The sequence below is a fragment of the Siphateles boraxobius genome, unplaced genomic scaffold (assembly GCF_051911475.1).
Source record: "Siphateles boraxobius isolate OS27281-9 unplaced genomic scaffold, OSU_SipBor_1 12, whole genome shotgun sequence".
Classification (NCBI taxonomy): Eukaryota; Metazoa; Chordata; class Actinopteri; order Cypriniformes; family Leuciscidae; genus Siphateles; species Siphateles boraxobius.
Genome location: NW_027508722.1, coordinates 17,394,423 through 17,420,600, shown reverse-complemented (window position 1 = coordinate 17,420,600; position 26,178 = coordinate 17,394,423). Strand labels below are relative to the sequence as shown.

Sequence of the window (26,178 nt, the reverse complement as noted above, 5' to 3'; positions counted from 1 at the left end):
AGTGATAGAAGATTGCTTACGCAAATGTAAAATACCACGACTGTCAAACATTAAACAGCATATAAGTTCAAAACTGCCTAACGTTTCCGAATGAAATGTCGACCCAGAAAGGGTTAATGACTGTAAAGCTTTGGGGGTGTTGATGGACTCAATTTACTCCATCTGTGTTTTGATCATCATTCTGAATCCGATCCAGATGTAATCTTTGACAAAAATATGAATTTCTTAGCTTTTTGTTTAAATTTTCTTTTATTTTTATGAAACTTACTCACTTAAAACTTCAAGTGTTGATAAAAAAAGGATGCATAAGGCTAGGATAAAATTTTTTCAAAATGGTACAGTTAAAGGTATATTTCAACTATGAAAATGTATCCCTAAATTGGAACATAGTAGTATACTTACAGTAAAGTGCAAAAATAATATATAATAGTAAACTATAAGTATGACGTTATGTTCACTTAAAGAAAAATTACAAGTATACTTGAAGTATAAAACTACTAAATTACTGCTGTTAGTTTAATGAGAGTTGCAGTACAAAAAGGAAACTAGTTGTGTACTCGAAGTTTACTACCGTTACACTTAAAGCATACTTAAAAGTATACTTTTATACACTAAAAAGTGGGCCAATTTAGTCCCAAGTAGTATTAAAAGAGTACACTTGCAAGTATACTTCTAGTACATTGATATTAGTATACTTACTACATAAAGTATACTTAAAATATACTTGAACTTTACTTAAGTATACCTAATAAAATTAACTTGAAGTATACTTATTTTTTGTAAGGGAACCATAGTTTCTACTAAAATTATGTAGTTATGTTGACAATGATAAGGGTTTAGATTGCTTTGTGAAGTTTTTCCACTTCGTTTCTTCAAATTTCTACACACAAATTTTGAATAAAATCAGAAAGTATCTATACTGAGTCCAAAATGCAAAGCTACAGAACCCGGGAAGTTGCCTGGGAAAAAACAACAACAATCCATGGCGAGGGATTTGCAATCCGCATTAATAAACCGTATCCACGAGTTCCTAATCCACGCTCTCAGATTTGTAAACCATGCCTTTAGTTTTGCCAATCTGTGTACCCACAAATTCATAAACCATGTCCACGCTTTCGCAATCCGTTCCCACAGGTTTGTAAACAGTACTCACGGATTTGTGGCCCGCCCTCATTTTAGAAGAAAATCAAGCGGTATGTTGTTAACGAATCTTATTGTATATTATTTTATTGTGTATTAAGTGGAATACATCACATTGTCTCTTAACTACGTCTGCATTCTTAAAGTGATTCTCAATAGCGGGTATGGGGTGAGGCGAACCTGAGTGGGGGACCCAGGCAAAATTAATCAATGAGGCCCTTTTTAGTTTTATATATAGGCCTAATATATTAGTATATATATATTTGTGTTAATATATCTTCATTACCTATAGATATAATTATACAAAATACAAAAAGTAGTAAAAACATATCTAAGAGCACAAGTTATTTATTTTTTTAAAACATTATGTGCTTATTTTTTTAATTAACAAAATGTCAATCTTCATCTTGTGGTGGAAAATTTAAACTGAATATTAAGAAAACCATGTTTTAATATTTGTCCTTGTTTAACCTGCTAAATCTCTAAAAACCATGTCCTAAGACTTTCTGTATTTTACATGAATGTGTGTGTGTCGAACCCCTGACTGTGTGTATAAATAACAAATATGGGAAATGAAACTAGACAGATGACTAAGTTAGAACTTGTGATCAATGAAGTAATCGTCAAAACATATTCTTCTCTACCCAGTAACAGAAGAGACTGTAAATGAATAACCAATCAAATTAATGTCATTATGCCATACCTCCCTATTGTATAAAAACTGTTGTTTCCGTGTTTTCGGTGGGATTCTCAATGGAAATTGTCTGAGATCCTCCGGCCTTCTTTATTCTTGGGAGATTCTCTGAGAAATGCTCGAGAACTCCTGGCCGTAATAAAGAGCATTCAAGGGACATCTACTGAAGTCTGTCTGTCATTTAAGCTGCGCAGCATAGGAGTTGTTAGGTAAAGGAAAAACTCGAAGCTAAGACGTCGATTGGGGACGTAAGAGAGCTTGAGTAGAGTAGTTTAGCAAACTCGAAGCTAAGATGTCGACTGTAGACGCAAGAGAGCTTGAGTAGAGTAGTTTAGAAAACTCGAAGCTAAGATGTCGACTGTAGACGCAAGAGAGCTTGAGTAGGGTAGGATTAGAGGAAAAACTCAGCGGTTGTCGATTGTAGACGCAGGGAGCTGGAGTATTACAGAGTGAGCATTTTAGGGAAAGCGGATAGTCAGATTATAGGTTAGCATTAGGAAAAAGGAAAATTCCACCACAATTTGGCGAGCCACAGGAGCCCAAGGATTGGTCCCTCCATCGGCGAGAAGGACGTTCCGGAAGAGCGGACAAGATATAGGTTCTGAAAAAAGGAACTTGTATCTCTCATTATTTTGATTTAATTTCTGCCAAATTTGCAGCAGATCCTACACCGACGGAGGGACCATCCTGGACGGGCAGAGAAAAAAGAACTTAGGAAGGTAGGATATACAGACTTCAGTTTTTGTTTTCCTTTTGATGTGTAAAGTAAAACATTTTTGTGCGTATGAAATTTTATTTTTTTAAGATAAGATTTTGGAACGTGTTTTGAAATTAAAATGTTCCAGATCTGTTGAAAAAAAAAAAAAGAGAAGAGAAGAGAAAAAACTGGCTGAGCCCAGGTTTAAACGGTGTATCCCATTATCCTATGGAGAAGACGAAAGTCAACTAAATTTACCTATTTAACAATATATAGGCTACATATGTACGACGACATATAGAATTGAGATTAAGTGGCCAGATAGAAAAAATATTTGAAGGAAATTGGTGATCACATTTAAAAAAAAAAAAAAAAAAAGTTTTTACCTTGTCTATTAAGGGCAATGAGCAATGATTATGGTTAAATTCAACCAAATTGGTATTTGTTGAGTATTGTATTTGTTGTGTCAATAAAACTTCCAAAGAGAGCAACTTTGTCATGCTGGAAATCAGATCCGGGAGGGAAAAATGCCCCGAGATGCTGTAGAGCTGCAATTTGCTTTTTGTTTGAAGTTTTGTTTGAATAAAGGTTTAATTCTGAGAGAATATAAAGATGCAGTTGAAAGAGTTGAGACAAGATACATGGATCAATATTGTTAACATTTATGAATTTTTACATTTTGAAAAAATTACAGAAATTGTTAAAGTTATAAATCATAATAATAGAAATATGCACCCGTGAAACATTCTGAGATAATTAGGAAATTTTGAATCATAAAGAAACTTTTGTGAGTTAAACTTTGATTTATTTATGTTGATGAGATATATAAGACTGAGCAATTAGGTGCTCTTAAAGTAATAAATAAATAATAAGATATTAAGAACACGTGTTTAAATATTATACTTTCTATCTGAAGGTGTTTAGAATTTGTATCCCGTTATTCCTGGGAGACAGTGTGAAAGAACTTGAAAAAAAAAATTGATCCATTGCAGAGATTCTAAGAGCAAATGGTTTATGTTTAACTAAGAGAATTTTTGTGCATTGAGCATTATATGAGAATGAGATTGGGTGACCAATTTAAATATAAATTGTGATTTGAACAAGCACATAACAGGCATCATATAGTCATTTTATTTTGGTTTCTTGAAGAAAAAGAAAGAAGAAAAGACAAAAGAAATTCTCTTTACAATATACACTGTATTCTGAAGAGTAGTTTTCTTGCTTTTTTCCTGCGTCTTTGCAACGAAGAAACGCTTGCTTTTTCCCGCAATGAAGTACGCTTTTTGATAAAATGAGGAACTGCTGTCTTGATAACCAGATGAGATTTTTAGTTATTAAACTATAAGTTTACTTTGAGTTTTGCGGTTCTCTTGAGTGTTCAAGAATTTCAGACACCAGCCTTGAACAGTTGGATGACTGTGGAGAGAGAAAGAGGAAGTGGTGCCCTCAGCTCCCCAGCTCCTGAAAGAGGAAGTGGACCCTTCTGAGGGGTCAACTCAAGACAGTTCACTTGAGGTGACAATTCACTTGAGACTTTTCCTAAAGACAATTTTGCCATACATTATGGAATTTTGTGCCAGGGTGAATCAAAAGCCAGACCGAGAGTGCCATCGCAGCCTGATGATCAAACGTATCAGCCCAACAAGTCAACTGAACGACAATCCACACAGAAAAGAAAGACCTCCATCCCCTCACTTGTGGGCCAGGTGCTGAATTTTCAATGATCACTACAGAGAACGTTTCAAATTTAGTTAATTATCATATTAACTTGATTATTGTTTTTGATTATCCACTGGTTTCAGCAATTCTTCATATTTCTTAAACTAACACTTTGAATCTGCTTCCAATAGGACCAGTCCAGCTGCCCTACTACAGTAAGTTCAATAGCAATAGCAGAAGTGAGAGATTGACTCACCAATCAGTTAAAACACTGGGGCTGGATTTGGCACAGTGAGGGTTATCACTCTAACCAACTAGTGGTAAAAGTATGAATAGGTTATTGACTATGCAGAATTATCTGGAAAGGGAAATATAGGGCATAAGGTGTCTAAAAAGACATGGCTAGAAAAGCAACAATATTGGTCACTCCATTTCATTTAAAGGTAATTCTCTGGATTCAATAAGAATAATGAATCTAAAATTTTAAACTTTTGAAATCACATGCTGTCATCACCAGGGGTAGGAGATATAAATGTATGTTTTATTTTTGTCCAAAGATTGAAAATTGTGTGAAGATTTCCAAATCTTCTTTTAAATAGCTTAGGAGCAACAACAAAAAGTTTAGAGAAATTGAAATTGTGTAATTTAATGACAAATTGCATTTGAGGGATTGAAGCTGAATCTCTCAACTGCAACTGAAGGTCTATATTATTATTATTTTAAAGTGTTTAATCTATTTGATTTTGAGGTTTACGTTCACTGTGTTTAAACTAAAACACATTGTGACTGCATCGGACAATTGAGAATTAATATCCTAACGTTTAGACACTGTCGCAAGGGGAATGCCACAGTGTTTCTACGTTCAGTAGCTTCTGTCGTAAAAGTTGTTACCGTTCGGATTTGGTGGTATTCCACTCCTAATAAAATATATATTCCTCATTCAGTTCATAAACTGCTATGGCAGACAAAAAGGTATGATTCTCTGGCCAGAGAGGGGTGTGTGTGTGAGAAAGTTTGTGAATGTGAATGAATGGAAATTTTAATAGATAAGATTAATTATGGTGCTAACCATAAAACTCTGATTTTATATTTCTATCTTATGGTAAACTTTATCATACTTCCCATTTTCAGGTCTGATGGTGACTAACTTTCCATTCTAGATCCAACAATAGAGCAAAATAAATCTTACTTCCTTTTATTTAGGATGTAGCTTTCAGACAAACTTTCGATATGATCTAACCATCTAAGAAACTTTTGACTCGATGTAACCTTGATCAATGGAACTTTGAAAATGGACTAAACGTTCTGTTCTTTGACTGTATTGAAAAATGATTGACTGAAATATTAACCCCTTACAATGTTTTTTTTGAAGATACAGGATATTTTTTGCTGATGTCACTAACAGAGTAAATTATGCCCAATAAAATAATGGCCATGGATGATTTTGGCTAATTATCCTGAGATGGGTTATTGTTGTGGCAGAAAGAAACAGTGCCACACCTGCGCAGCATATAACTCTGGGAAGGCAGAGAGCAAGGATGCTTGCCCTGTCCACCCCACGTTAACTTCTTCCTTTTACAGGATGTCATGATGGATCCAATCGAACAGAACTGATTCTGTTCCAAATGTATAAAATATTGTCTTGTTACTGTTTATCATGAAATTTCACAGGTCTGATCAGAAAGGACGACCAGCGAGACAAGCAGATTATGTTAATACATGTTGTCACTAACAAAAATAGTTAAGGTCTCCCTTAACAGGTCAAAGCAGCCAGGAAATGGCTCACTCCACAAACAAGGTCCTATCTGGGGTGCGGTGACACCTCTGTGCAAGCATCTAACCTTTAAACTACACCAACCAGGAACCAGCCCTAAGCAACCCCAAACACCAACAACAACGCGACGACCAGCACACCTGGGAGCAAATGTGGTCTAACTGAGTGTTCAAGTGCAGCATGTGTGTTTTTATATTCATAAGTGATGCTTTTGATCATATTGCTGTTTCTGTTTGAATTTCCTCCAGGATGTGACCAGGGTAGAAAGAGAAGGGAAGTTTGCCTGTTCATCGTGACTACTCATCTGACACTGAAAGAAATCACTATGGGTTAAATTTGTTATGAGGAAAGCCGTGTAATTGCCAAAACATTTCAGTTTTGGAAGGTTTTCCTTATCCATAATGCTGTAACTGACTAAATGAACTGGATTAATAGAATCCATTATGAATTATTCCAATTTGCAAACGACACCCAATTGGTTTTAGAACTCTTGCGGAGAAAGGGGAGTTTTGTGTTAAATGTGGAAAAGAATGTTGTACTTTCATTCCAGCTTATGATGAGGATGGGAGTTCCATCTCAAAATACTGGACGATATGACAGAGGTGCGGGATGATCTGTGGCAGGATGAACAGGCAAAGAACAAACCAACAGGATGGGGGGTTAGATTGGATCACTGATGCCTTCCGCAATGCTTTTGCTTAGGAAGCAATAATGTGATATTTATTGATGTTTTATTTGGTTCAATCAAACTGTAGGACCGAGAATTTAAATATAGGGCTGAGATTTGAACAATTACTGATTAATTTGAAAATATTTTAGGTACATATAAATTAAGAAGAAGAAAATCTTTTAATTTTGTAGATTATAGGGACTCTAACTAGGTACATTACTGAAAAATAAATAATCTAGGGATTACTTTTGAAGAAACTTGAGGGTTTTACAATTATACTGAAGACATTACAAAAAAATATTAATAGCAATAGTTGTTCTCTAGTAAGAGAGAATAGGTGATAAGTTACTTTGCCGGATTAGGTCTGAATAGATAATTAGGTAAACTTCTATAGTGATGAACTAATGACTACATTATATATATATATATTTTAGATGTTTCCAATTGCTAAAATAGAGAAAAACCTTCAAAAGGGGATTGATTTTGGGAAACATATTTAATTTATGGATTAATTATTAGTTGAAGAAGTTACCAGTGTGATTACTGAAATGTTCCTTTAATGTATTGTCTAATGTCTGTATTTGATATCTGAGAGGTGACTGCGGGTCTAGTCTAAGCTAGGAATACAGCAACAGTGCTTGCTTATTAGCTCGGCTTCCAGAAATTAAATATTGTGTTGTTATTGTTTTGTTGAGAAAGGTCTTCCATGTGTTAAAACAAATTATGTAGGGGACACAGTTGAAACCTAGAGAAAGAGAAATATTTGAAACAAAATAATACAATTATGGAAATTTGTGTTAAGGATAAAAAATGAAAGATTATAGAACCTTTTTGGCTAGATTTTATTACACAGATCCTTAAATAGATCTGACTAAGTAAAACAATCGCCTGCTTGAATTAAAAGCTAACAAAATATGATTAAGGAAAATAGTTAACAACAGTATCGGCCTGTTAAGGCCTAATAGATCAATGTGATTCGAAATGTAGTAAAAGATGTTGATGAAAATGATTAGAGATAACGGGTGGTGTTAAAGTCACTGACTTATAATGTGATGATTCGGTGGAGCAGGTAAATAATGCAGGTATGGACAATTGATTAGAAGAATTAAATTTAATATTGGCCATTGTTTTATGGCCAGAGAGGGGAATGTGGTGGAAAATTTAAACTGAATATTAAGAAAACCATGTTTTAATATTTGTCCTTGTTTAACCTGCTAAATCTCTAAAAACCATGTCCTAAGACTTTCTGTATTTTACATGAATGTGTGTGTGTCGAACCCCTGACTGTGTGTATAAATAACAAATATGGGAAATGAAACTAGACAGATGACTAAGTTAGAACTTGTGATCAATGAAGTAATCGTCAAAACATATTCTTCTCTACCCAGTAACAGAAGAGACTGTAAATGAATAACCAATCAAATTAATGTCATTATGCCATACCTCCCTATTGTATAAAAACTGTTGTTTCCGTGTTTTCGGTGGGATTCTCAATGGAAATTGTCTGAGATCCTCCGGCCTTCTTTATTCTTGGGAGATTCTCTGAGAAATGCTCGAGAACTCCTGGCCGTAATAAAGAGCATTCAAGGGACATCTACTGAAGTCTGTCTGTCATTTAAGCTGCGCAGCATAGGAGTTGTTAGGTAAAGGAAAAACTCGAAGCTAAGACGTCGATTGGGGACGTAAGAGAGCTTGAGTAGAGTAGTTTAGCAAACTCGAAGCTAAGATGTCGACTGTAGACGCAAGAGAGCTTGAGTAGAGTAGTTTAGAAAACTCGAAGCTAAGATGTCGACTGTAGACGCAAGAGAGCTTGAGTAGGGTAGGATTAGAGGAAAAACTCAGCGGTTGTCGATTGTAGACGCAGGGAGCTGGAGTATTACAGAGTGAGCATTTTAGGGAAAGCGGATAGTCAGATTATAGGTTAGCATTAGGAAAAAGGAAAATTCCACCACAATCTTTATAACAGAAGATACAATACAATATAACCATCTTCAACATACAGTATAATCTTCACATGCATAAAAGACTGTCACCTTAAAAACAGTCACTTGTGTGGTGGAAAAAGCAATGCTACAGTATATGATTAGCATCTTAATTTAATCTTTATTTGATCATTTTATTAGTTAATTAACTAATTATGTTAACTCAATTTAATGTAAAGAGCTGGATACTTATTAGGCTACTAATTAAATAATGTCAACTAAATGTATTGATTCGAGTTGCCATAGACTAAAGAATTTTCTAGTCGACTACTAGTCATTCATTTAACCAATTAGTCGACTAATTGCACGTTTATATTAATTTCTGCTTAAATACTGGGTGCATGGAGGAATATAGCCTATATATAGCCTATTTATAGCCTATATAAAGCGCATACATAAATCTTGCATAAATCAAAGCACCGGCAAAAGTAGGCTAATGATAATGAATGTGTCTGAACAAATAACGAGGCATTTTAATTGTTTATTAATAAACTAATGTTTTCTAAATCAGTATAGGCTGCTAACATATCTCCATCTCCACTGTAAAGTGGATGCGCCTTTAGAAGAGCCTAGAGAAATGCACCTTTCATACGATCTACATAATCAAACGGTAGGCTACTTGCTTCCGATTCTAATTTGTTTATTTAAAAGTGGACATTTCAAGCTTTAAATAGGTATTTTTCTAATGTCTGTGAGGCTGGTATACTTCTGTTCCCTTTCAGGAACGTCGAGCTGCGTGAAACGCTGCGGGAACGCCTCTTGCGTTGTGCGTCATGAAGCAAGTATGGAATCAGCCCAATGGCGAGACGGAACGTCACGAGTGACGTCATCGACCAGGAAACTATAAAGCACACCCCTGAACACAATGGCGACAGCTTCTGTTGTCTTCAGCAAGCGCTCTGTGTGTGAATCTGTCCCTGTGTTTTTGTCTGTTCTTAGTGATTGCTAGGCAGGAGTTTTTCACTTAAAAAACTATATATATATATTCACATATATCAGTATGACGAGTGAGCAGCAATACAGAAAGTGTGTTCCCCCCTGTACTCGTTTTCTCACGGGTGGGGATACACAAGATCTGTGTGTTGTTTGGGAGTGCAGAATGCCTAGTCAGCTCTCGAGGGGGCTGATTGTGAGCATTGCGAGCGTTTTCCATTAAGAACACTCCGCTCCCGCCGATCACTCTTCGAGGAGAGTGGTTCGGTTCGCGCTCCCCACGGCTCGGGTCCCCCTTCTGTCGAGGCAGAGCGGCGGCGCCTGTCGTGGGGATGGCAAATGGATCCGTCAGCGGGGTTTGAGACGGGCTCTGCCTTATCTCAGCCTTTACCTGCCAGTTCCAGTGCCTCAGTTCCGGGTGTGGAAGCACGCATTGCGGTTTCTTCCCCCCAGGCTGAGGCACCAATACTGCAGCTATCCAGTTCTGAGGAGCTGGATGTTGTCAGTATTGAGACAGGGGATGTTGAGGACTCTTCACCTCATTCCCCTGAACATGAGAAGCTTATGGAGGTGCTCACTCGTGCTGTATCAAAACTAAGCATTGAGTGGCCAGCTGTTAGGCAGGAATATGCTTCTAAAAGCAAGCTTGACGAATGATTTTTGCCTTCCCGCTTTCAGCCTCCACGGCGGTGCCTTCCGTTTCTTCCCGATCTCCACACCGAGGAGTTATATGGTTATGGGGCGATGCCCAAGGCGGAGGAGACTCTAGCTAGCCATCTTTCTGCTGAGTCTTCCTCGTCTCTTAAGAAACCAGCTTTACCCACCAAGCCTCTCAGAAATACTTCGGCTCTGGTGGGTAAGGCTTATTCGGCGGCTGGTCAGGCTTCGGCGTGTCTGCACACGATGTCAATATTGCAGGCATACCAAGCCGATCTTTTAAAAGATATGAGTGAGAGTGAGGAGGTCAGCACTGACGTGGTTCGAGAGCTGCGTCAGGCTGCAGATTTATCTCTGCGTGCCACCAGGGAATCGGCTAAACTAATGGGCCGTTCTATGGCAGCCCTGGTGGCCGCAGAGAGACACTTGTTGCTTAATCTGTCTGATATGAAGGATAAAGAGAAAGCTTTTCTTTTGGATGCTCCACTTTCTTCATCTGGTTTATTCGGTGACGCGGTAAACACGGTCATAGATAAATTTCAGGAAGAAAAGAAACAAGCTGCAGCTTTTCAAAAATTCCTCCCACTTAAAGTTCATGTGCCAGGGTCTGCTGGGCGAGGGCAGACCAAGCCGTCGACTAGCTCCTCACATAGGGGGCAACAAAGGCAGAGTCTCGCGTCTCGTGGCCCCCCTTCTAAACAGTGGGAACAGACGCGACAGTCTCAGGCGAAGCCTTCTAGTGCTAAGACTGATCTGAGGACAGTCATTATGGCTAGGAAGGCTTCGTTTAAGAAGTCCTGACGCCACTGGTGTCAGGATGCTGAGGGTGGTCCCCACCGTGAGAGGGAGGTGTTCACCGCTTCAGACGGTGCCCGTTCTCTCACGGTGCCCTCAGGGGTCCCTTCTGCCAACCCCGCCTTCGTGTCGGGGCGCAGACGGGCCCAGCGAGCGCTTTCCCGAGGGACGCTCGCCCCCTCTGAGGAGGGGTTTAGAGCAGTCAGACCAGTCGTCCCCTGCCGGTGCGCCGTTACAGGGCGCTGTGTCTGCTGCTCAAAATATTCCAGAGGCCAGCCTCGAGAGGCTGGTACCCTTAGTAGATTTTCTGGCAGAGTGGAAAAGTCTTCCAAAAATATCTCAGTGGGTTCTGCATTCGATAGAAAGGGGTTATGCCATTCAGTTCAGATCTCCTCCTCCTCGATTCAACGGGGTCCTGCCCACTGTGGTGGGCCCCGAGCAGGCTCTGGTAATGGAACAAGAGGTGAAAACGCTCCTTCAAAAGGAGGCTATAGAACGGGTTCCTCCTCCATGCGAGGAGTCCGGTTATTACAGCCGATATTTCATCGTTCCAAAGAAGGATGGGGGGTTGTGTCCAATTTTAGATCTGCGCCTATTAAATCGTGCTGTAGCCAAGCTCAAATTCAAGATGCTTACGCTAAAGCAAATCGTGTCACAAATCAGGTCCAAGGACTGGTTTGTCACGATAGATCTGAAGGACGCATACTTCCACATATCCATCCTTCCGCAACACAGGAAGTTCCTGAGGTTCGCTTTCGGGGGCGAAGCGTACCAATATCGTGTTCTTCCGTTTGGCCCATCTTTATCTCCCCGCACGTTCACGAAGTGCATGGACGCAGCGCTAGTCCCGCTGCGGCTCCAGGGCATTCGTATACTGAACTACATAGACGATTGGTTGATTCTCGCTCAATCGCAGCAGCAAGCGGCTCGGCATCGAGATGTCGTCCTCGCACACATCAAAAAATTGGGGTTGAGGCTGAATGCCAAAAAGAGTGTTCTATCTCCATCACAGATAACATCCTTTCTGGGGGTACTATGGGATTCTGTGGCAATGCGGGCTCGTCTGTCGCCTGCCCGCATCGCTTCGATTCTCTCAGCTGTAAAAAGAGTAAAGCTAGGCCAGTTGCTCACTGTAAAGCAGTTCCAGAGACTGCTGGGTCTGATGGCAGCAGCGTCCAGTGTTATACCCTGCGGCCTGCTGTACATGAGACCATTACAGTGGTGGCTCAGGACCAAGGGGCTCTCCCCGAGGAGAAACCCCCTCCGCGTGATCAAAGTTACACGGAGTTGTCTCCGTGCTCTGGTCATGTGGAGGGATCCTTGGTTTCTGTCCCAGGGACCTGTGTTGGGAGCTCTTTGTCGTCGTGTAACGCTAACGACAGATGCTTCCCTCACAGGCTGGGGGGCGATCATGAGTGGTCGCCTAGCACAGGGTCTGTGGAAGGACCATCATCGATTTTGGCATATAAATTGTCTAGAGATGTTGGCAGTGTTTCAGGCTCTGAAGCACTTCCTGCCAGACCTGAGAGGTCATCATGTTCTTGTCCGGTCCGACAACACATCGGTGGTCTCTTACATAAACCATCAGGGGGGTCTGCGCTCTCGCCCGTTATACAATCTGGCTCGCCGGATCCTTCTATGGTCCCAGGGGAAGCTTCTCTCATTGAGGGCGATTTATCTCCCGGGGTATTTAAATCGGGGAGCGGACATCCTGTCGAGGCAGGGGCCGAGGCCCGGGGAGTGGAGACTCCACCCCGAGGTGGTGGAGCTCCTTTGGATGCAGTATGGTCGTGCCGAGGTAGACCTATTTGCGTCCAGGGAGACATCACACTGTCCACTTTGGTTTTCTCTCAGTCATCCAGCCCCGCTGGGGTTGGACGCTATGGTGCAGGCGTGGCCGAGGTCACGCCTGTACGCCTTTCCCCCGATTGCTCTGCTCCCAGGAGTTCTGGAGAGGGTTCGCCGGGACGGGGTCAGTCTATTATTGGTAGCCCCGTTATGGCCGGCCCGAGTATGGTTCATGGACCTAGTGTCTCTTCTAGACGGCTCTCCTCTGGAGATTCCGATCAGGAGGGACCTTCTCTCTCAGGCGAGCGGGTTGATACTTCACCCCCGCCCAGAGTTGTGGAAGCTATGGGCTTGGCCTCTGAGGGGGCCCAGATCGTAGGGGCTGGTCTCTCAACCGAGGTTGTTGAGACCATCCTTCATTCCAGAGCTCCTTCCACAAGGAGGTTATATGCCTTGAAGTGGAGGCTCTTCACTTCTTGGTGTGGAGAACACCTGTTGGACCCAGTTAACTGCCCAGTGGGTGCAGTGCTGGAGTTCCTGCAGGAGCGTTTCTCCTCAGGGCTATCCCCCTCCACACTAAAGGTGTATGTAGCGGCACTTGCTGCTTACCATGTCCCTTTCAGTGGAGTCTCTCTGGGGAGACACCCATTTATAACTCGCTTTCTTCGTGGTACTTTGTGGCTGAGGCCTGTAGTCCGCACGAGGGTGCCAGCATGGGACTTAGCTATCGCCCTAGAAGGTCTTTCCCTAGCTCCCTTTGAGCCTATTGAAGAAGTTGCTGATAAGTTTATTACTTTGAAGACTATTTTTCTCCTTGCCATTTCTTCTCTTAAGAGAATCGGAGATATTCAGGCTCTCTCGGTTGCTCCTTGGTGTTTGGAGTTTTCACCTGGGATGGTGAAGGCTTTTCTCCACCCCAGGCCAGGTTATGTCCCTAAGGTTCCTACCAATGTGGCCAGACCTATAGTTCTGCAGGCCTTCTGTCCTCCTCCTTTTACATCATCTGATCAGAAAAAACTTAATCTGCTCTGCCCTGTTCGGGCTTTAGATGCTTACGTCCACAGAGCTGCCCTGTGGAGAAAATCAGAACAGCTGTTCGTTTGTTTTGGACCACCTAAGAAGGGGTCCCCAGTGTCTAAGCAGAGGATGAGCAAGTGGGTGGTTGAGGCCATCTCACTTGCCTATGAGTCGGTTGGTCAGCCTTCACCTTTGGCTGTCCGAGCTCACTCTACCAGGAGTATGGCGGCTTCCAAAGCCTTATTGTCAGGAGTCTCCCTCCAGGACGTTTGTGATGCGGCAGGCTGGTCCTCACCGCATACTTTCATCAGGTTTTATGACCTAGACCTCAGCTCCACCCCTGGGGCACAGGTGCTTTCGGCTGAATTTAATCTTTGATTCACACAGTCGGTCACTTGCTCTTATGGCGACGTGGGTATTAGCGTTCCCGCAGCGTTTCACGCAGCTCGACGTTCCTGAAAGGGAACGTCCCGGGTTACGTATGTAACCCTAGTTCCCTGAAGGAACGAGACGCTGTGTGTCGTTGCCATACTCCCGGCATTCCCTTGATCGACTTGCTTCAGACTTTTTCCAGAAGCTGTCGCCATTGTGTTCAGGGGTGTGCTTTATAGTTTCCTGGTCGATGACGTCACTCGTGACGTTCCGTCTCGCCATTGGGCTGATTCTATACGTGCTTCATGACGCACAACGCAAGAGGCGTTCCCGCAGCGTTTCACGCAGCGTCTCGTTCCTTCAGGGAACTAGGGTTACATACGTAACCCGGGACGTTTTCAGTTCATTTATAAGACGCGCTCCAGTTCACAGAGACCATGAAAGTGCGCCCTGTTTTATTTTATTTTACAGAAGCACATCATTTTCTTGTTATTGTGAGTTTACACAAATAAAATTAGTTGCGAATGATGTATTATTCTTTTCTGTATGACCAAAAATTATGGAATATTTTAAGTTGTTTCCACTGTTGATAGGAAAATGCAAGTGATCTCGCCGGCGCTCCACAATAATGGTGGAATATGTTTGAATAGATGATTTAATATGAATGATGAGCATCAAAATATTGTGGTTATTTGTGATAATCCTAGCCCTTTATTATTATTATTTCTAACCTGTATTATGACTGACGAATTGCTTTGTTCCTTTTTTGTAAGTCGTTTTGGATAAAAGCGTCTCCTAAATATGTAGCCTAAATAATTTTTTAGAAAATTCAGGAAATTATCCTGTGGCGAACAGGACAAGGCAGAGGGACGTGAGAGAACGACACGAGACCGGTGTCCCTCACAAGTGTCGCTCATTAACACTCGCACCACCGGCCTCGCCGGTTCTCTCATGTCCCTCGGCCTCGTCCTGTTTGCCACATATCCATTAAAAAAAAATAAAGTTTAAACACAATGCAAGGCATCCCGCACCTAAACAGGTGGCCTGGTTGAATCAGGCACAGCTTGGGGAGGGGCCACAAATACATGAGTACAGTTTACAAACCCGTGGGAACGGATTGCGAAAGGGTGGGCACGGTTTATGAATTTGTGGGTACAGATTGCAAAAACTGAAGGCACGGTTTACAAATCTAAGAGCGCGGATTAGGAACTCGTGGGTACGGTTTATTAATCCGTGGGCACGATTTGTTAAACCGAGGGAACAGTTTAATAATTTTTGAGGACGGTTTATAAACTGAGGGGACGGATTGCAAAACCGTCACAACGGATTGTTTTTTTTCCCCCACAGGTGACTTCCCGGGCTCCGTACAAAGCTTCTAAATATGTGTAAAGATAAAGATCAAGCACGACTCATATTGGCATCTCAAGTGTCCTATATGCTGGAGAGTAAGAGCATTAAAGAACAGCTGTAGTTGATGAATGAACTGGATGAATGGATAGACAGACAGACAGGAAAAGACCAGGGAAAAAAGGTTGGCAAAAGAGAGAAGGGAAGAGAGGGAAGGGCGTCGGTTGCAATAACTACCGAACATAGTGGTTCCCTGTTATGACATACAGACCTGGCTTTTATATGATTCAGAGAGAGAGAGAGTGAGAGAGAGAGAGAGAAAGAGAGAGAGAGAGAGAGAGAGAGAGAGAGAGAGAGAGAGAGAGAGAGAGAGAGAGAGAGAGAGAGAGAGAGAGAGCAGGGAAGGCAGAAGGGAAAGTTCACCCGTGGATTTGTAACTCGTGGCAAATGTAATTCAAAACAACCCGATTGGTCAAAACAGACGCGTGGAACAAAGATGACCAGTCAATCACACTCCCAGCATAATACCAACAGTAAGACCTATCTGAAGGGATTTTTTCTGTTTTGTGTGATACGGTTTTGACCCACAAGTACACTGAGGTCTCATTCACTATGGATGAAGTTGTGCTCTGAGTGGATTTCTTAGGATTGTTTACCCAAAATGCAAAGGGGGAGGCTTTCATAAAGGGGGCAGGCAGAGAACCAAACCCCACAGACCTCAAATAGGGAGCCTGCATTTCTCTCTTTTAGTCTCTCACTCTCTCTCTCTCTTCAACATGGATCAAATAAGAAATGGGACACACTCTGTAATTCAGTCTTTTTTTTCTGCCCAAATGTTTTCAAAAGTTAACTTGCCTTCCCACAATACTCTTGTGCTCCTATTTCTCCTTAATCCATGTTTTGCACGTTTTCCTCTGTTATAGTTATGCTCACAAGTCATTATTCTTTTTCTTTTCTTTAATTCCTTTTTGTATTCTTTTCATTGGGGCATTGGGGGGCCTCAGCAAACCTCCAAAGGGGCCACAGGATATATATACAGGTCCTTCTAAAAAAATTAGCATATTGTGATAAAGTTCATTATTTTCCATAATGTAATGATAAAAATTAAACTTTCATATATTTTAGATTCATTGCACACCAACTGAAATATTTCAGGTCTTTTATTGTTTTAATACTGATGATTTTGGCATACAGCTCATGAAAACCCAAAATTCCTATCTCAAAAAATTAGCATATTACATCCGACCAATAAAAGAAGTGTTTTTAATACAAAAAAGTCAACCTTCAAATAATTATGTTCAGTTATTCACTCAATACTTGGTCGGGAATCCTTTTGCAGAAATGACTGCTTCAATGTGGCGTGGCATGGAGGCAATCAGCCTGTGGCACTGCTGAGGTGTTATGAAGGGCCCAGGATGCTTCGATAGCAGCCTTAAGCTCATCCAGAGTGTTGGGTCTTGGGTCTCTCATCTTTCTCTTCACAATATCCCACAGATTCTCTATTGCAGGCCAATTGAGCACAGTAATACCGTGGTCAGTAAACCATTTACCAGTGGAACCATTTACCAGCTTTCAGCACTGTGAACGTGCTGAAAAATGAAATCTTCATCTCCATAAAGCTTTTCAGCAGATGGAAGCATGAAGTGCTCCAAAATCTCCTGATAGCTAGCTACATTGACCCTGCCCTTGATAAAACACAGTGGACCAACACCAGCAGCTGACATGGCACCCCAGACCATCACTGAATGTGGGTACTTGACACTGGACTTCAGGCATTTTGGCACTTCCTTCTCCCCAGTCTACCTCCAGACTCTGGCACCTTGATTTCCGAATGACATGCAAAATTGGCTTTCATCCGAAAAAAGTACTTTGGACCACTGAGCAACAGTCCAGTGCTGCTTCTCTGTAGCCCAGCTCAGGCGCTTCTGCCGCTGTTTCTGGTTCAAAAGTGGCTTGACCTGGGGAATGCGGCACCTGTAGCCCATTTCCTGCACACGCCTGTGCACGGTGGCTCTGGATGTTTCTACTCCAGACTCAGTCCACTGCTTCCGCTGGTCCCCCAAGGTCTGGAATAGGTCCTTCTCCACAATCTTCCTCAGGGTCCGGTCACCTCTTCTCGTTGTGCAGCGTTTTTTGCCACACTTTTTCCTTCCCACAGACTTCCCACTGAGGTGCCTTGATACAGCACTCTGGGAACAGCCTATTTGTTCAGAAATTTCTTTCTGTGTATTACCCTCTTGCTTGAGGGTGTCAATGAAGGCCTTCTGGACAGCAGTCAGGTCGGCAGTCTTACCCATGATTGCGGTTTTGAGTAATGAAACAGGCTGGGAGTTTTTCAAAGCCTCAGGAATCTTTTGCAGGTGTTTAGAGTTAATTAGTTGATTCAGATGATTAGGTTAATAGCTCGTTTAGAGACCCTTTTCATGATATGCTAATTTTTTGAGATAGGAAATTTGGGTTTTCATGAGCTGTATGCCAAAATCATCAGTATTAAAACAATAAAAGACCTGAAATATTTCAGTTGGTGTGCAATGAATCAAAAATATATGAAAGTTAAATTTTTATCATTACATTATGGAAAATAATGAACTTTATCACAATAAGCAAATTTTTGGAGAAGGACCTGTATATACTGTATATATACAACATACTGAATCAGAATCTTGGATTTCTGCAATGACAAAATGATTATATAAACACTCCCACGAGATGTGGTGTCGATGACTGACACTAGAGTTCATACTTGGGAGCCCTAATCATCTCTGATACTTTGAGAAAAGGCCAATGAGAATTGGCATGCGCCACTCATCGGCATCATTCGTCGAGCTGGGCTAGGCATCGACGAGAGGTTTCACTCCTTTCGGTTTCTTTTGGCCAGGCGCGGCAAAAAGACAGTTCCATTGTTTCCGGTTCTTTGCCAACTCACTGATTTGCATTTCGCTGAGAGTAATCATGCTTTTGTTGGTAATGTGGCGGGATATTTGTTCGTGGTACGATGTTTGTGGTGCCCCGCGTCTGTTTGTTGGTTTGATCTGTGACTCATATAAGATGAAAAGTTTGACCGGTTCGTCTTCTGCCATGCGAATACAGTGGCCTGTGAACTTAAGCTGGCGCTCGCGTATAGTTGTGCTTATTGGCACCTTTTGAACCGTCTCGTATAAATGTTGATTTGTGATATGATCGTTCTTCTGGTCTATACCAAGCATGATGCGGTAACAATTTGTTGCATATGCGTCGAGTCGATTTGCTAGATGTTTAGTGAGGATGTTTAGTGCGCCACTACCCCAGACATACAGGTATAAAAGGAGGTGGCGTGCATCCACTCATTTAAGTTTGTACTGAGGAGTCGAGACAGTGTCCCTTTGTGGCAGGAGGACAGGGAACGGAGGTATAGTATCCACTTGGTCTAGGAAAGGGTAGAGGTCGACCGATTCATCGTTTTGCTGATATATCGGTACCGATAGTTGATTGGTGGAACTATCAGTTATCAGCAAAAATCCATACCGATAGTTTTTCCGGGTTGCGTCCGTTGCTGGAGTGGCTGAGAAGGGTGCGTTGTCATTACACAGTACGAGAGCGCTGAGAAGGGATTGCTGGCATTATACAGAGCGAGGGCGGCCTCTAGAGGACAAATAAAAACTATCACTGGCACCTGGAGTTGTTTATTTTAACACATGAGGCTGCACGCAGCACAGACAGAACATTTTTCTTGGAGAGTGCTGACACTTCAGATAGGCTTTTAAAACACCGACAGCCAAACGGTATGAATACATAACACTAAAGTACATATTGCCATATCATTATAAAGTAATTGATTTGTTGACTAGATGCTGCATTAGCAGAGAAAGTACAGCAGTATGTTTGCCGTCGAGCCTGAGAGGACTAACATTAGTAGTGGCTACCTCAAGCGGTTAAAACAATGTGACAAAAACACACGCAAACCTGACCCAAATGTTTATTGTCGCAATTGTTACCATCTATTTGGATTAGTTTATATCCAGCTGGTCACTTTTATGCATTCATTAGCCGGCGAAGTTGCAAATTTAAAGCTAGTGATATGATTGCTTTCTCAACATTTGTATGTACATACATGTAGCTGACAGAAACATAAACAAATCAGAAACGCATTCGATTTCAGTTCTTTTTTGATCACTACAATATATAGGCTATTGTTATTTTGATTAGATAATCATCAAGTGTTCTAAAATAGAAGCAAATAAAGTGAGAGACTATACATGTAATATAGGCCTACATGTATGTACTTTTAATGCTCTGGCCTTTGCAAATATTTAAAGATGTCCATCTTTAAGTTCTACTCTTTGGATTTATATTAAATGGTTACACTTTAGAATAAGATTCCATTTTTAGCATTAACTAAGGTTAATACATTTTGTAGAAGTATTGTTCATTGTTAGTTTGTTAATTTCAATTTTTACTAATACATTTTAAATTGAGTTTATTTTATCTGTTAAGCTTAGTTAATGTACTATGAACTAACATGAATGATTAAGGTATGTTTACAGTTGTTTACATTATTTTCTGTAGAATTCATTCTGTATAACTTCTCATTTTAATATATTCATATTTATATATTTATTTCATTATCACATTTTAATTCAGCACTGTTTTACTTGGAGTGCTATGTTTGTTTTTTATCCAAATATTCATTAAAATATCGGTTGAGTAATCGATTTATCGTCAAGTACGGTCAAACCTAGTTATCGGTATCGGTAAAATCCACTATCGGTCGACCTCTAGAAAAGGAGTAGTGGGAACTTTGGGCGCGTAGCCCGACCGGGATCTCAGGATCCCATGAGAGTGTGCCAGACCAAAATCAAGGCACGTTTCGCTGACAAAGAACGTCTGCAGCTCTGTAAGCCCAGCAAGACTACAGAGAGGTCCCAATAGGGGATAAAGCGTGGCCTATGAGGATTTAACCTCCTAGCACCTCTGAGGAACCTGATGATCAGGTAGTGCTTCTCCAAAAGACTAACCACCCAATGGATTGTGACGTGCCCCTGTGGCGGGCACATACACCTTCAAGGTGGAGGGGAACAGCAGTCGCTCCAATCTCTCCTGCAGGAAGGAAAGCATCAACTGGACTCCACATTTATGTAGTTCCTCCCATTCTTGAAGAACACCAGTTCATTAACAGATGCCACTTTAAAGCATACAGCTGGCGCGCAGAGGGGGCTCTGGCTTGAAGTATATCAATGCTGGTGATAGGCCACTAAGGTCATGGAGGTTCCAAAAGTTTGGGTGCGGGTGCCAAATTGTATCGCGTACCTGCGAAAGGAGGTTCTTCCTTAGGGGAATACACCAGGGATGGGCTGTCGCAAGGAGCATGAGCTCGAGAACCAATTCCAGGTAAGCCAGTACGGCGCAAACAACAAGACCTGTTCTCCGTGCAATGTTTGTGCAATTAGGCTCACAGGGAGAAAAGCATACTTGTGAAGGCCCCGGGGCCAGCTGTGTGCCAGTGCATCCTTGTAGAGGGAGGCCTTGGTCAGGGAATACCACAGAGGGCAATAGAAGAATTCCTGGGAATTGAATCAACTCCTGATCAGTTGGACCGCCTGAGGATGGATTCTCCACTCCCCTGAAGCGTAACTCATTGCAAAAGCAAGTCCGCTGCGTGATTGAGTTAGAATGGGATGTAAGTCGCCCACAGCAACCTCAATCATGGCTGACTCTAGAGGACGAGATGAACGAGTTGTGACATGTGTTGTAAGCATAAAATGCCTTTGATCAACGGTCGAAACCTCCACAGGGCCAGCAATATCGCTAGCAACTCCAGGCAGTTGATGTGCCACTGTAGTCGAGGTCCTGTCCAGGAGCCCGATGCTGTGTGCCCATTGCACATGGCACTCCAGCCAGTCTGTTGTGACAACAACACGCATGGATACTTGTTCTAGGGAATCCCCTACCCATAAAAATGCGAGGTCTATCCAAGGGCTAAATAAGTGGCAGGCTGCTCGGTCTGTGGTGGAGCATGTGCGGCAGCCACAGGCGAACGCTCTTTGCAACCAATAGACATGGTGCGAGGCCTCTGCGTCCTGTAGAGGAATCGCGCAGAGGCAAGATGTCTTTAATAGCCTCTGACTGCTTTTTTTCTGCCGAGAACTGCTGGGCAAAGTCCTTGACCTAAGTGTTGCCGAAGAGTCCACCCTGCAAAATGGGGGCGTTGAGAAAGTGAACTTTGTCTGCGTCCCCACATCTCAGTAAGTTTCGGATGAGACATCAGGTGTGCTATGTGATGCAACGTCAAACTCATCCAGAAATGCTCACATTGTTGCCCTCAGATGACCCTGAGCTAACCTTGTGCATTGCAGACAGACCAGGACAAGGAGCAGCTGAGGTGACTCCTTGTACTAGAAAAGACAGTCGCGATCACAACGTTGACATGGTTATATTCTCGCAGTGAGGACATGAATCATCCATGAATGCGGTGTCAGTATTATAGGTGCTACTCAAACACGTGAGACAGAGATTGTGGCCATCCAAGGACAAGAGATATCGACTGCACGAAAAAAACACAGAGGCAGAAATACATCTTTAAAAAGACACTCTCTGCCAGTGTTTTTCTATTTTAGAGGAAAGTAGCTCCTTTAGATCACTGAAACGCTTAGGGGAAGCTCTTTTTGCACTTAGATTTGAAAGGTGTGTAGAGAGACTGCTAAACTGCACCATAACAACAGCAATCCGTCAATCGAAGTGAATGGAATGAGCTTATAGGTGACCCTTGCGCGGCTCAAGTACAAATCTGAAGGAGTGGATGCAAGTGGATGCAACCTCCTTTTAGCCAATTCTTATTGGCCAAGCAGCATTGCCGTAATTACAGCAGAAATAGCAGAGGAAATATCTTGGCTCTTAGCCTTCAAGTCAAAAAGGTTGAGAATCACTGTGTTAGTGGAAAATGTCCATAGTTAATGTGATGAACTACACCTGTGGTTACTCTGCAGGACACTTGTACTTGAAGTGAACTGACTTCATACATTCATTTAAAATGGCAAAAATTCTGAGTTCTAGCATCCGATCCAATGATATTCAGACATGTTTAAGTGCGACTTAACTGTCCAAAAGTGGCTTTTGGGGGTCATTTATCTCTTCCAGATTGGGGGTCATTTATCTCTTCCAGATTATCTTCATCCAAAGCCACCCAGCAAAACTCCCCTATTCTCATTCACACTAGTTTTGCTCTCATTCTTCAATGTTTGTTTCTGTGTGTGATAGAGATCTAGAGTATCTTTGGTCCTCTGTTTCAGCTCTGTTTCAGCTCTGTGGGTTTTCTTGCTCCATGCCTCCAGGGCCCTGTCATGACAACTGTAAACATTTATGTAACTTGGTGGTGAACAGTCTGGAAAAGCAGCAGAGACTCTCTCACTTCTTACATACAAAAACAACCATATACACTATTACACACATAAATGCTTTCCTTTTTCTGACAACCACATTGAGAGAAGCATTCTCACCCACCACTGTCACATTGAATGAGTCCTATTAGAAAGGCACAGTTATGCACAGAAATGTACAGTTCCGCCATGCCAGTATGAGTAATATGCGAACACATATGGGACACATTACTGAGAGAGAACATAGTTACTAAGAGACCCACTGAAATGGGAAACAATTTTATCCATGTTAATTTAAACTGTGAAGTTATTACTCTCTTTTCTTAAGTTAGGCTATCCCTAGTCTCTCTCGTTTCTGACAGCTATTTTTGGGTCAATGAAATATATATGCAGACACACATTCATCCTCACTTTCAGTGTAAGGATACACACTGATTTCTCTGATTTCACTGATGTCACTTTACTCTAAATCCGACTTCTTTCCAAACAGATTTAATGTATCTGCTCCACACTTTAAAAACCATTTCAGTGGACTTATTGTCTACTGTTTTCCTTGAATGCCTTATGATGCCCCTGTTTTTCATGTAACGTCTAAATCAACCCTCTCAAGAGGTGGGGTGGGAGGGAAGGGGGGGCTTGAGAGTGAGAAATGCCAGGAGAGATGAGGGGGTAAAAGGGGGTGGAATTCCCAGAGTCCACACCTGTGTTCTCTATCTAAAGCACAGAAGAACATAGCAAAACACAAGACAGCTTGCTCATCACTGAACATCTGCAGAATCTATCAGCAGCCACAGCAGCATATATGCACAAAAACAGACACCAATGCTACAGTATACAGTCATGGTAACAAATTGTATATAAACATGTCATGCAGTATAGGTATAATAGGTAGTAAGTGTGTGTACAATACTGCTAGTGGCATTACACTTCTACAGCCTGGAAATACTTAGACTGCATCTATTGTTGTCCATAAAGCACCATAGCGTTTTCAGTAATTTGCTATGTGATACAATATGTGACCTAATTGTGCTTTTACTTTATCTAAAATTTTAGTTTCTTTCAGTGAATTTAAACAAAAGTCTCCCTTATAATAGTTTGATCTGTTGATGTCTAGATGAAATCGGTTAAAAGAGAATATAACTCTATAATGCAAGTAATTCTAGTAAAAATACTACTGCAAGGAAAGTGATGTTGTTGTGATAAGATGAAACATTTTAATGCTTTACACTTTAATTAGTAATTACTCGATATAACATTGGTAGAAAACAGAGTAGAACATAGAAAACATGTAGTAGAAAAGACTTTAGCTGAACAAATAAATAATGTCCTTGGAGTCACAGCCAACAGCTTGAGTTACTGTCTTGTAAGTGCAGAGATCTGACAGATGACAGCTTCAGATGCTTTTACTTACATTATTTGCATGTTTTTAATTATTTAAGAAAATATATTACATGAACATCTCGTGACTGAGAGAGTATACAGCACAAATCAATGCAAAAGCATGCCTAACATGGTTAAACTCACCTTTGAGAAGAACAGTGATCTTTAACAACAGCAGGTACTTGTGAATCTCCATTTGGCAGTTATGTGATTCAGTCTCTTTTTCTCTTTCAATTTGGAAATGTCAGCAGTGATTGTATGCAGCGCGCGCACGGAAGCAGGGGTGCACGCGCGTGTTCTCTCAGGTGGAGATGTGCTTCCTCTCCAGTGGCATAATGTAACTTACGCGCTCACAGTCCAGTACGTACCACGCGCGCTGCTCTCACATTCCCTGTACATGAAAGACATCACTGTATGGTATTCTAGCCTTGTCGCAACTTTTTACTCATTTTGGCTCAAACAAGTATTTAAAAATCGTTTGACCATGCAAATCAGTAGCCTAATAATACACACACTTAAAAAAACAAACAAAAAAACATCGATTTTCGCTCATAAGTTTCTAATAATAATGATACATAAATGGCAAACTACAGGGACCTAAAATGAAAATTCACTAATTTAAAATGCACACCCTGTTATTCCAAAACCGACCCTTTTTTCTATAGGGAAGCACAAATGGAGATGATAGGCAGAATGTTGAACAGTGAATAGTGACTTAAACTGTGATTTCAGTCATCATTCACATCTCCTGATGTGTCTCACCGAAGAAAATAAAGTCATGGCGAAATAGGCTAATTTTCTTTTCTTTTTTTTTCTTTTTTTTTTTGGTGCAAACGTGAAGTTTAAAGGTAGCTATTAAGAAAAAATCGATACACTGACAAATTAAAATTTTAGGTTAACTTACCGTATTGTTCCCCACATAAACAACGATTAGGCTATTCAAAATCCAAGTTTGCGCGGCTCCAACACCTGCTGTCGTTAAATAAGCGCGCACATGAGTTTAGTCCAGCTCTTGCAAACGAGAGGTTCCCAAAATAAATACATTCACAAAAACCAACAAAAAGACTGGTTGAATGTTGTTACAGAATGTTGTTACAGAAGCCTTTATCCTTAACATATGAAATGTGGAAATTAGAATATTATTTTCCTGAAGTGAAATTAATTTAATTGCCTTCGTAGCTGCTTTCCTTTGGACCGCTCCGTGTAGACCTATCCAAGATATGGGCTATAGCCTACCAGAAAAATGAAAGAGCGCCTTGATTCTGCAGAAAGAGTCTCCTTCAGTAAACTGGACCCTTTTTTGAGCCTGGCCCACAAACCTCTCTCTCTCTCTCTCTCTCTCTCTCTCTCTCTCTCTCTCTCTCTCTCTCTCTCTCTCTCTCTCTCTCTCTGTCACACACACACACACACACACACACTCTCTCTCTCTCTCTCTCTCTCTCTCTCTCTCTCTCTCTCTCTCTCTCTCTCTCTCACACACACACACACACACACACACACACACACACACACACTTACTTACTTTATTTTACTCTCATTGTACGTGAAGTAGCCTACATCAGATGCGGTTTTGTTGGAAAGATTTGAAGGTAATAGAAATAGTAGCCTACAGTTTCCAACCGGAGTGAATCGAATAACAAATAGCCTATGTTATGGATTTGCCAACTCCATGTAGATTCTGGTTTCGATAACAGAGACCAATAAGTTTGCCTTTCCCTTTAGATAAACCTTTTGTTTTTATGACAGAATCGTGTTGTCATATCTTTTCCAACGCATCAACGCGCATTAACGCTATATAAGAGCATCGGAAACAAAAAAGCAAGATTGGGTTGATTTTGTTCTCTCGCCACACACAGTCATGCAACAGATATTATCGGCTCTGCTATGTTAAGACTTTGTCAAAGCATTGTAGTGCTTTGGG

General features: G+C 41.4%; 1 protein-coding gene across 1 annotated transcript in view; it reads right to left on the bottom strand.

Moving 5' to 3' along the window:
* Positions 1–25,547, bottom strand: part of itga10 (integrin, alpha 10) — a 75,361-nt gene extending 49,814 nt beyond the window's left edge. Inside the window, exons 1-3 of the mRNA XM_077209546.1 lie at positions 25,429–25,547; positions 25,162–25,226; positions 24,402–24,648 (exon numbers count right to left, since the gene is read on the bottom strand). Coding sequence (XP_077065661.1) covers positions 24,402–24,453 — 52 coding nt within the window. The 5' untranslated portion in view covers positions 24,454–24,648; positions 25,162–25,226; positions 25,429–25,547. The remainder of the gene's footprint in view (positions 1–24,401; positions 24,649–25,161; positions 25,227–25,428) is intronic.
* Positions 25,548–26,178: the final 631 nt, after the last annotated feature.